The sequence below is a fragment of the Oryctolagus cuniculus genome, chromosome 1 (assembly GCF_051225735.1).
Source record: "Oryctolagus cuniculus isolate XC-2025 breed Fujian yellow rabbit chromosome 1, ASM5122573v1, whole genome shotgun sequence".
Taxonomy (NCBI): Eukaryota; Metazoa; Chordata; class Mammalia; order Lagomorpha; family Leporidae; genus Oryctolagus; species Oryctolagus cuniculus.
Window position 1 is genome coordinate 62,228,062 of NC_142867.1, and position 12,552 is coordinate 62,240,613.

The window sequence follows — 12,552 nt, forward strand, 5'->3', positions numbered from 1 at the left end:
CAAGTTTCTATCAACCTTTAAGTCAGGCTGACTTCCTATCCTGAAAAGTTATCTGAGTGACATAACAGAGGGATAAAATGAAACTGTGAGAAAGACAGAACATACTGTTAGTTCTAAATAATAGAAAAAATTCCTACAATATTATCTGTCAGAAAGTATTTATATCACCGTACTCTACTTTAATAAAAGCTATTAATTCTTAAAATCTAATTATACTTGATATTAGTATGACTCACCCTGTTTTGAACGATACAACTATAAATAAACTACAATGTGTAACACGATTTCCTGTTGCAAAGTTTTATTTATTAAAACAGTTTGAAATTAAACCTAATAGCCTTATAGCCCAAGTGTATCATATGAAAGTCCATTGAATAATAATAATTGCTTTGACTGTTATTATCTGCAGAGAGTACATGACCTTCCCAATGGAGAGCATATTAACCATCACTTGATGTTGACGTCAGCAAACAGCTCTTCTCATCCTGCATCCTTCATCCTGCTTGGAATTCCAGGACTGGAGAATTCCCAATTTTGGATTGCCTTTCCATTCTGTATTATGTATGTTGTGGCCACAATTGGTAATATCATTATCCTTCATATAATCCGAACCGACCACACATTGCATGAGCCCATGTATCTTTTTCTGGCCATGTTGGCTATCACTGATTTAGTCCTCTCCTCTTCCACTCAACCGAAAATGTTGGCCATACTCTGGTTTCATGCACACGAGATTGAATATCATGCTTGCCTCATCCAGATGTTCTTCATCCATGCCTTCTCTTCAGTGGAGTCTGGGATCCTCATGGCTATGGCCTTGGACCGCTACGTGGCTATCTGCTTCCCGCTCCGGCACTCTAGCATCCTCACCACAGCTGTAGTGGTTAAACTGGGGGCAGTCGTGATGGTGAGAGGGCTGCTATGGGTGAGCCCCTTCTGCTTCATGGTCTCCAGGATGCCCTTCTGCCCCAACAAGGTCATTCCCCAATCATACTGTGAGCACATGGCTGTGCTGAAGCTGGTGTGTGCTGATACAAGAGTCAATCGTGTGTATGGGCTGTTTGGAGCCTTCTCTGTGGTTGGCTTTGATATAATTGTCATTGGTATATCCTATGTGATGATTTTGAGAGCTGTGCTGCGGTTACCTTCAGGTGAAGCCCGCCTTAAGGCTTTTGGCACATGTGCCTCTCATATCTGTGTAATCTTGGCTTTTTATATTCCAGCCCTCTTCACATTCCTCACCCACCGCTTTGGCCATCATGTGCCCCGAGTGGTACACATCATGTTTGCTAATGTCTATCTACTGGTACCTCCCATGCTCAATCCCATCATCTATGGAGTTAGAACCAAACAGATCAGGGACAGGGTTATCCGAGCATGTTGTGGGAAAGACCCCTGAATCAAGGGTAACAGTATCACCATGACTCCATCTGCTCCACTGATCCAAGGACATAGTGAAAAAGTTTCTCAGGCTGTTGCATCTCATCACAAAGTCATCTCTGAGAACAACTGACCCAGACACTGCAGCCCTCAGGAAACAAGCAAAATGACTTTCAGAGCACAATGAGCACTCTCTGAGAAATGTGACAGACGACAAAACTTTGTCAGCCTTTGTTCTTCATCACAAGAAAATAATTTTTCATCTAGTACCTATATAATAAATTATTATCAAGATATTATTAAGGTAAAAGAATAATTTTTCTACTTTCAGAAGTATACTCAGTACATTGATAAAAAGGAATTTAGAAATTTGTATCAGTTAGAAAGTATATATATATTTTCCAGTTTATCAATTTCTTTATAGAAATAGAATTTTGAGAACAGAAACATGTATAGAATCATGCGTAAAATCATTATTTATAAAAACAAAACCAAAAATCATTTGATTACTGTCCTAAAAGAAACTAGCTGAAGCAATGTACAACTGAAATCATGTGTCATTTACTTGTTGTATTTACAAAAAGTGTCTGAACATTTGAAAAGTGATCAAGATATAATATTATATTGAAACAGAAGGGAAAAAAACAATTGTCCATAGTGTTTAATACCAGTTCTGAAAAGGAGTAAATAAGTAGAGAACACGTTTTGGGAAATGCATGCCAATGCCATCATGGATTAGTGAAGTTGTGGGCTTTTCATTTTCTATTTTTACTTTTGTGTTTTTGAAAAATTAACCTCAATTGATGAAGTTTAATTAAAGTATGAGTAAGAGGTAATTAAAATAAGAATGAAAGCATACAGAAAAGGTTGAATAAGTGCCAAAGCTTAGGGAAATGGCAGGATGGCATGGACAATCTGAGAGTAAAATGGACCATGGAATAGACTAAGATGCACAAAAGCTAAAAATCTAGGTGTAAAATTGTTGGTGGGTCACAACTTCGTGATAATGTTAACAATGAGGATTGGGTGAACTGATGAGTTAAGTTTGTTTCCCTTTTCCAAAATTTTTTATTCCCTAAGGACAATGGGTTTCAGAATGAAGGAGAAATTTAGGGTAAAAGATTAAGAGGAAAATTCTCTTCTGAAGCTATTTATAGGAATGAGTGTTGCACAGTTAAATCATAACTCTTTTAAAACTCAGTTGTTTTTAAACAATTAGAACCTAACAGAGACATTAAGAGAATGTAACAGATTACCTTAACTCATTGCTTTAACAGAGGATCTGATTCTAATTCTATGTCAAAGAGAAATAGATTAATAGCTTTTGTATCCAAATTAAGACAACATTTCCTTTTTTTTTTTTTTTTTAACTTCACAGGTAGGGTAATAGACAGTGAGAGAGAGAGACAGAGAGAAAGGTCTTCCTTCCATTGGTTCACTCCCCAAATAGCCACTACAGCTGGCGCTGCACTGATCCAAAGCCAGGAGCCAGATGTTTCTTCCTGGTCTCCCATGCGGGTGCAGGGGCCCAAGCACTTGGGCCATCCTCCACTTCTCTCCCGGGGCCACAGCAGAGAGCTGGACTGGAAGAGGAGCAACCGGGACTAGAACCGGGGCGCATATGGGATGCCGGCACTGCAGGCAGAGGATCAACCAAGTGAGCCACGGCGCCTGCCCCTGGACAACATTTTCTAAATAAGGTAACACATCAGCCTTAGTTACTTTTAAGCAGTGTTGAACTATTTTTCATAAACAGTTTATGTAAATGTATTTATTAACAAACCCAAATAGGTTTTCTATAGAATTTAAGGTGCTAAGATTATGTAAGTTTACATTTAGACACATTTATCTCATTTGCCTTTACCAAATTTACATTTAGCAATTACACCTAAATGACATAAGATGCTGATATTATATTACACCTATATACAAATTAAGGTCAAAAATGCATTCATATGGAATTGTACTCCTTTTATAAACCTCTAGCTATAAATCAATGGCATTAAACCAGAGACTGCAAAATCTACTTTAGGGGCTTCAGTGAGTACTGATTACCCATTGCTATATTATCAAAAACTTGTTGAAACGAATTGCAAAATAGGATTGGCAAGTTACAAAGCCATATTTTTAAAGGCAGTGATATTCCTAGACTCATAGAGAAAAATTTCTTCAAACTCAATGTCTAGTTACAGTTGCTTTTTTCCCTAAGAATACCTTAGGCCAATGATGCTCTAGTCAACAGTCAGCCATTTGGGACTGCCTCTGAAACAAAAGTTCAAGCAGCTGCAAGGCAGGTCCTAAAAGTGGGCTAGGGCCGATGTGCCAGGGACAAGAAGTCCACTGGAGATTGTTCACCATTATTGTAAGGTTTCATAGTGGAGAGCATCAGAGTAGATGGTTACAGAGATATTTTTTCTTTTTCTTTTTTTTTTTTTTTAAAGGCAGAGTAGAGAGTGAGAGAGAGACAGAGAGAAAGGTCTTCCATTTCCGTTGGTTCATCCCTCAATGGCCGCTGCGGCAGGCACGCTGTGGCCAGCATACCGCGCCAATCCAAAGCCAGGAGCCAGGTGCTTCTCCTGGTCTCCCATGCAGGTACAGGGCCCAAGCACTTGGGCCATCCTCCACTGCACTCCCTGGCCACAGCAGAGAGTTGGACAGGAAGAGGAGGGGCCAGGACAGAATCCGGCGCCCCAACCTGGACTAGAACCTGGGGTGCCGATGCCGCAGGCAGAGGATTAGCCTACTGAGCCTTGGAGCCAGCCACAGAGAGAGATTTTAAGGAGGAGAATCTGATAGGTGAAAGAATAAGGGCAATTATGGAAAAGAAGATGTGTCTGAAAATAGTTACTAATCCGGTGAGCTGGCTTGTTTGAAGTGCCAATCTAGGAAATGCTCCCTAATGAAACCAAGAAATTAAGTTTGTAGAAACTGGGGAGACCTGGCAGCTCAGCTTGGTATTCAGTTAAAAGCAGGGACAAAAACAATCAAAGACCTCATTATCCTGTCTTACTTACTCATGTAAAATGAAAAAGCCATCAAAAGGGTAGAATACCTACTTAGTTTTGCCCTAAACAGGGAGCTCTGAAAGATGGAATCATCACTCCCTTGCTATTCTTACGGCAAAACTGAAACAGGAGGGGGAGAGGCAAAGACCAGTTGGAGGATGAGGGCTGTCGGGCAAAGGCATGGAGAGAACCAAGTTGTGCTTGCTTCTTCAGGAGGAGGGTGTTAGGGAAGATAATTGATAAGACAGGGGAGTAGGCTTTGGACAAGGCCTAATTCTGAGATTAGGTCAGAATTCCTGGGCGGGGCGGGGCGGGGCGGGGGGGGGGGTTAGGTACAGTGAGCCAAGACAGTGAAAACATGACACAAACGTAGAAGAAGGGGGTTTTGGCCCTTTGGGTGAGATCTTTGGAAGTGGAGAGTTTGAGCTGGAGAAAGTTTAGAGCTGAGATAGGAGAAAGCTTAGACATAGGAAAGCTTCAACTTTTCCTAACGTTCACAGAAGTGGTAGAGATCCCAATAATGTTAGGGTTAAACATGTCATTAAACAACCATTTGGACTGAGTTATCAAAGCAGGAGACAATGGAGAGGAGGCTTGGATAGAATATGGGAGGAAGCAGCTCCCATGGCAGCCTGTAGAGTTGGATCAGCAGATATCAGGCATCCTAGAGATCATGGCTGTCCAACAGCAAGATATGGAAACAGAGGGCAGGGTTTATCACCCATGCACCCACTGGAGCCCTGGCCCTAGTCTGCAGAAGGGAAACAGGAGCTTGAGTCATCATCCACATTCACTGATGCCCAGAGTCTGTAGAGGCATGAAGCCATAGGAGTCATGGTGCCCAGTACCAGGACTTCGAGATTAAGCAGAGAAGAACCACAACCCACAGTGGAGATTATTGTGAGAATCTCTCATTCCGCATCTTAACTCAGGATTTGAAATGCTGGTGTATGGATGGAGATCATGAAGTGGCGTGGAAGGAGTCCCAGGGGCATGTTTTGTGACTGACAGAAATCCAGAACCTCAAGGCAGGTCAAATCCTGAGTGGAGAGCAAAGTCAATGGCGGAACCTGGATCTGAGTCATGGCACCAATGTAAGGCCTCCACAAAACAAACACCGGAGTTGGAGAAAAGGTTTACTGTCGGGTGGGGGAGGCCCAATGGGTCAAGGGAGAGAGTAAGAAAGAGAGTATGAGAGAGAGAGAGAGAGAGAGAGCAAGCGAGCTAATCTGGGGCCGGTGCTATGGCACAGAGGGTTAAAACCCTGGCCTGAAGTACCAGCATCCCATATGGGCACTGGTTCTAGTCCTGGCTGCTCCTCTTCCGATGCAGCTCTCTGCTATGGCCTGGGAAAGCAGTAGAAGATGGTTCAAGTCCTTGGGCCCCTGCATCTGTGTGGGAGACCCAGAAGAAGCTCCTGGCTCCTGGCTTCAGATCAGCACAGCTCTGGTCATTGTGGTCAGCTGGGGAGTGAACCAGCGGATGGAAGACCTCTCTCTGCCTCTCCTTATCTTTCTGTGTAACTCTGACTTTCAAATAAATAAATAAATCTTTTTTAAAAAAGAACTAATCTGTAATTATTTTAAAGTTTACAGTATATGTATATGGGTGAAATGGTCATCTTTCCATTTGATTATTGTGTATTGCCCTTGCATATACTCTGGCTGAATTAGGGTCTTTTTACTTTTACTTGCTGAATTCTATTTGGTGGAGTATTAAGCCTTTGATTGCATTGTAAATTAAAAATGTGTTATCTTAAAATGAAACAGAGAGAGAGAAAGTGAGAGGGAGGGAGAAAGGAAGGAACACCATTATGTTCTTAGAATTGTACCTATGAACAATATGGAATTTGTTCTCTTTGGATTAATATCACATTAAAATGGAAAAAATAAAATATCAGATGGTAAATACACTCAACTTGTTTTTAATGAAATGTTCTATGAAATGTATGATTTGTACCTGAAGCCTCTGTTCTTCTAATTGCTTCTGAGTCCAGGCACTCAGAAACCCTGTCCAGGGGATATGTCCAGCAAACAACAGAAACTGCAAGAGTCACAAAGAGAGGGTGAGCACTAGAAATGTGTTGTGGGGGCGGACACTATGGCGTAGCGGGTAAAGCTGCCATCCTCAGTGCCGGCATCCCATATGGGTGCCAGTTCAAGTTCCAACTGCTCTACTTCTAATCTGGCTCTCTGGTGTGGCCTGGGAAAGCAGTGAAAGATGGCCCAAATCCTTGGGACCTTGCACCCATGTGGGAGGCCTGGAAGAAACTCCTGGCTCCTGGCTTTGGATCAGCACAGCTCCCGCCATTGTGGTCACCTGGGAGTGAACCAGTGGATGGAAGACCTCTCTCTCTCTCTGCCTCTGCCTCTCTGTAACTCTGCATTTCAACTAAATAAAAAAATAAAAATAAAAAAAATGTTTTGGGACAAAAGGACTCCAGTAAAGGAAAGAATAACATTTTTTAGAAACAGATGATGTGTGCAAAGGAGGTAGATGGGGAAACATAGAGAAAGGAGTAAGAAGACTGGCTGTACAATTCAGAAAAGGGATAAAATGCAAGAGAAAATTTAGATAGAATTCAAAGGTACTAACTACAAGTGTAAAATATCCATGAAACCAATTTGAATGGAGTCAACACAAATGAACTGGATTTGTAATGAATTGTCTTTGAAGTAAGCAATAGACCATTGAGGAGAAAGAAACAGTAGGAAAAATTAATAAGACTGACAAGGACAATATCACAGTATGTGCCCTAGAGTAATAGGAATAGGTAAATAACCCATCCCAGGCTGTGTGTTTGAGGAAAGGTGGTCACCAGAGGTTCAGGAAAGAGGAATAAATCCTGAGTTAGACCACCATAATGGAATGAAAATGGTGATGCAGAGAGGGAGAAAGAAGTTCCATGTGTAAAAAAATCAATGAATATCTACGAGATCACAGAAGTTCTTGAAGGCTTAGGTGCATGGAAAGAAATACAACAGGAATAGTTTGGAAGTAATGATTGTCGGGGACCAGATGGTGAGGAGATTTTATAACCACATTGTGTGTTCTTTATTTTGAAGCAATGGAAAAGTAAGTGGTGTAAGGACTGGTGCCACAGCCATATCATCAAACTGCAAATGAGGACTATTACTGTGGAATCTATGCAGAAGAAGGATTGGATGGCAGAAGAGGTGGCAACAGGAAACCAATGAGAATGATGCAAATTAAAAGCCTCAGGAGAAAAAAACCTGCAGTAGTGTTTATAGAATTAATTGATTGTTACTCATTGTATATGAGCACACAGCTTACAAAGAAAAAAATAAAGCATTAGAGTTGAGACCAAGGTTATCTTATAATCTATCTTTGATTCGGTATCATGTCCCTGTCCAAAGCCATTACTGTTCTGATCAAATCAATTTAACACATATCTTCTAGGAGTATCAGTAGGCACTGACATGCAAATACAACTATATAGAGATGGAGAGGACTTCGAGAGGTTTTTAAAACATACATGATGGGGGCAGGTGCTGTGGCACAGGGGTTAAGATGTCACTTGGGACATTAACATCTCCATATCAGACTGCCTGGTTTTGAGTCCCGCCTCCACTTCTGATCCAGAATTCCTGTTAATGTGTATGTTCAGAGGCAGCAGCGATGGCTCAAGTATTTGGGCTTCTGCCAGCCATGTAGGACACCTGCACGGAGCTCCTGGTTCCTGGATTAGGCCTGGCCCAACTCGGGCATCTTAGCATCTCTCTCTCTCTCTCTCTCTCTCTTTTCTCTTTCTCTCTCTCTCTTTCTCTCTCTCAAATAAATAAAAATAAATAACAGTAAAAAACCTACATGATACCATACTGCATAAATAATTCTATAACTTTCTTTAAAATTCAACATCTTCATTCTTAACTGTTAAGATACTTACGTATCATAATAATCTCTCTGATTAATATCTCTCTATGAAGAACTCCTGTTTTCCCTTTTGAAGACCACAATCTTTTAAGTATTTTTTTAACTTTTATTTAATGAATATAAATTTCCAAAGTACGGCTTATGGATTACAATGGCTTCCCCCCCATATCGTCTCTCCCACCCACTACCCTCCCCTTTCCCACTCCCTCTCCCCTTCCATTCACATCAAGATTCATTTTCGATTATCTTAATATACAGAAGATCAGCTTAGTATACATTAAGTAAGGATTTCAACAGTTTGCTCCCACACAGAAACATAAAGTGAAAAATAATAGATGATTTTTTAAATGATGATGAAATCAGATCAGACCTATTGTCATGTTTAATCCCAGTGAGAGTCAAGTTGGGAGTTGATAATTTCTTTTTTTTTTTTTTTTACAGAGGATCAGTTTAGTATACATTAAGTAAGGATTTCAACAGTTTGCACCCCCATAGAAACACAAAGTGAAATATATTGTTTGGGTACTCATTATAGCATTAAATCTCAATACACAGCACATTAAGGACAGAGATCCTACATGAGGAGTAAGTGCACAGTGACTCCTGTTGTTGACTTTACCAATTGACACTCCTGTCTATGGCATCAGCAATCTCCCTATGCTCCAGTCATGAGTTTCCAAGGCTATGGAAGCCCTCTGAGTTCTCCGATTCTTATCTTGTTTAGACAAAGTCATAGTCAAAGTGGAGGTTCTCTCCTCCCTTCAGAGAAAGGTACCTCCTTCTTTGAAGACCTGTTCTTTCCACTGGGATCTCACTCACAGAGATCTTTTGCCAGAGTGTCTTGGCTTTCCATGCCTGAAATACTCTCATGGGCTTTTCAGCCAGATCCGAATGCCTTTAGGGCTGATTCTGAGGCCAGAGTGCTATTTAGGACATCTGCCATTCTATGAGTCTGCTGAGTATCTCACTTCCCATAAACAAGTCTTTTAAGTATTTATGTGTCTATTCTTATTTATTTATTTCCATGACCAGCTCAATCACTCTTCTACTCTGTTTCCATGAGTTTTACTTTTTGAAATAATACTTGTATTTGCTTGTCTGGAATATTTCACTAAGTATAGTGTCCATCAAGTCCATCCATATTGTAGCGAATCACACGATTTTCTTGCTTTTTAAAGCTGAATGACATTTTATCACGTTTTCTTCAACCATTCATCTTTTGACAGACACTGAGGTTATTCTTATATCTTGTCTATTATGAATAATGCTGTAACAGACATGAGATTAAAGATATCTCTTTGACAAAAGAATTTTATTGCCTTTGAACCTATACCTAGTAATGGGATGATGCGATCAAAGGGTAATTTTCTTTTTTTATTTTTTTGAGGACGCTCCATATTGTTTTCCCCCAATGACTTCACCAATATATAATCTCATCAGCAATGAACAAGAGTTCTCCTTACTTTACATCTTGCCCAAATCTACTTTACAAAACGTTTTGATTACTCTTTTGTTTTGAAACTAGTTAGGCTGGGTTCTGAGGTCTTCTTTACCTTATTTGATCTGAACAAAACCAAAGACCTACTATGTCTAATTCTGACAAAAAATATTCATCCCTGGTTTCCAAACTCACTATCATAATATCTGCTTTTAAAAATCATACTGTGGGCTGGCACAGTGGCTCAATAGGCTAATCCTCTGCCTGCAGTACCAGCACACCGGGTTCTAGTCCCGGTTGGGGTGCCGGATTCTGTCCCGGTTGCCCCTCTTCCAGGCCAGCTCTCTGCTGTGGCCCGGGAGTGCAGTGGAGGATGGCCCAAGTGCTTGGGCCCTGCACCCACATGGGAGACCAGGAGAAGCACCTTGCTCCTGCCTTTGGATTAGCGCAGTGTGCTGGCCACAGCGCTCCTGCCGCAGCAGCCATTGGAAGGTGAACCAATGGAAAAGGAAGACCTTTCTCTTTGTCTCTCTCTCTCTCACTGTCCACTCTGCCTGTCAAAAAAAAAATACTGTGAAAATACAATGAATGGCAACAAAACTGGGCATACATAAATGTCAAAAAAAAAAAAAAAGAATATTGCAGACTAGCTAGATTCTCCAAGCTTGACAGGAGAATCCCAAAGGAACCATGACCTTGTAATGACTGAAATTTAACCCATATTTCAAAATTATACACATTGGGGAAACACTGCTTTTTGTTCTAAAATTACCTTTCCCCTTTTTATAATAGACAGAAAACATAAGGATCATTCCTAACTATACCAACTCATATGTTATCTTCCACCTTCAGAGTATCCACTGCTGTCACTATTAATTCAATCACTGTGCATTTCTTGAGAAGTTACCTTATACACTATAAAGAGCTTATTAACAAATCAGATCCAACTCTCAACTCTTTTAAAGAATGGTACACTTGGACACTGCAGACATTGTCCTGTAAATGAAAGAAAGTGAATATTATGATTAGTGTTGAATTAAACCTTTGAATATAGAATTCAAATTATGTTTTTGCAAAAACTGATGAAGCCAGAACAGGGAGGGAGGGGGAATAGAGAGAGCAAGGGAGTGTGGGGAACTGTAATTGTCTTCTTAGAACTGTATCTATGGAATACATTAAATATCTTCTCTTTATATGAATAAACATTTTTAAAAGAAAGAAAAAATGTTCAAATCAAGAAATTGAAAAAGAAAGAAAGGAAAACATGATTTCCTCTAGTTTTGAGAAATGAATTCCAGAAAATTAATGGAAATTTTTCAAAGTATAAAAATAATTAATATTAGGAGAAAATTAAAGTTCCAGAAGTACAGAGCTAACATATTTAATGGTGACCTATCGAACCCAATTTTATTAAAACCTGTGACAAGTCAACACATCTACTATCACACTACTATCCAACACTTTATGGAAGAGTATTGGTAAATTTACAAAGACAACTAAATAGAAAGAAATTGTGTTACTTTGGGAAAAATATTTTCATTTGGGTTTTAATTGTATTTTTATGGAAAAAAATCCTAAAGAGTAGACTGTAATCCTTTTTTAAAGATTTATTTATTTATTTGAAAGGCAGAGCATCAGAGAGAGAGAAATATCTTCCATCCACCGGCTCACTTCCTAAAATCACAATAGCCAAGGCTGGGCCAGGCTGCAGCTGGAAGCCAGGAACTACATCTAGGTCTTCTGCATGGGTGACAAGGACCCAAGCACATGGGCCATCATTTGCTGCCTTTCTGAGTGCATTAGGAGGGAGCAGGAAGTAAAGCAGTCAAATTCAAACCACCAGTATTCCATTATGGAATGCAGGAGTCACATGCAGTGTCTCAACCTGCTTGCATCCCAATGCTGGTCCCAGACTGTAATCTATTAAAATTGTTTACTGAGATAACGAGATATCACAAATGAATAGTTTCCTCTATTCACAAAATTAACCACTGAGAAATTTTATAAAAATAGAACTTTATTCAAGAAAGCCTAAAAAGTACAAAATATATTGCTAATACAAAAATTTGCATTTGGTGGCAAAGGGAGATCCATAAAAATGGATTAAACACAAAGCCCTTTATTCCTTAATTCCTGAATTGAAGAATCTTCAATGCTGAAGAGATGTGAGTTCTTCTATAAATATATATAAATTCAAAGCTTTGTCAATAATAAAAGTCTTAAAATATTTAGTTGATACTAACAGATGGATCTTAAAATATAAGTTCTATAAATATGCTAATGTATTCAGTGCAATACTGAGAACAACAAAGATGGGAAAGGACTTGACCTTTAATATATCAAAATGCAACATAAGCTACTGGAATTAACAGCACGCAAAATTGGCAAAGGTGTAAAAATACACTTAAAAATCATTAGAAAATAACGCTATTTCCTAGGAAAAAGTGAATGAGTGCAAAAATCATGAAAATATTATCTTACAGAAGATGAAGGAAGAACCGATTATGTGATTAATAAGGTTAGTCCATTGGCTAAAAATTTTAAAAACATAAAAAGGCCTTTATTTTACAAAGTTTGCATTTGAGTTAAAAATTTAAGATAAAAATAAAACTCTATATTAGAATAATGGAAATGCATTACTTAAGAACTAAATGAAAACCAGCTACTAAAATATTGTCATAGAACACTGTATCCAACTCAAATGTCACTGACTGCTGAAGATGTATGTAAATAAACTTAGAAATACAGCTTGTCGTATATGCATTCAAACACCAAGACCAAACAGTGTAGACATTTCTGGTTAAAAATGGCATCATAGGGGCTGGCACCATGGCT

The 12,552-nt window shown here is 39.4% G+C and overlaps 1 protein-coding gene across 1 annotated transcript; it reads left to right on the plus strand.

Annotated features, from left to right (window-relative positions):
* Window positions 1-454: 454 nt before the first annotated feature.
* On the plus strand, window positions 455-1,399 carry LOC100348122 (olfactory receptor 52R1-like). Its single transcript, XM_002708738.4, has one exon. It carries the CDS (start codon window positions 455-457, stop codon window positions 1,397-1,399), a length of 945 nt encoding a protein of 314 aa, XP_002708784.3.
* Window positions 1,400-12,552: the final 11,153 nt, after the last annotated feature.

What these genes read in the sequence shown, in the direction of transcription:
- LOC100348122 (XM_002708738.4), top strand. Translation starts at nt 455, where the DNA reads ATGTTGACGTCAGCAAACAGCTCTTCTCATCCTGCATCCTTCATCCTG.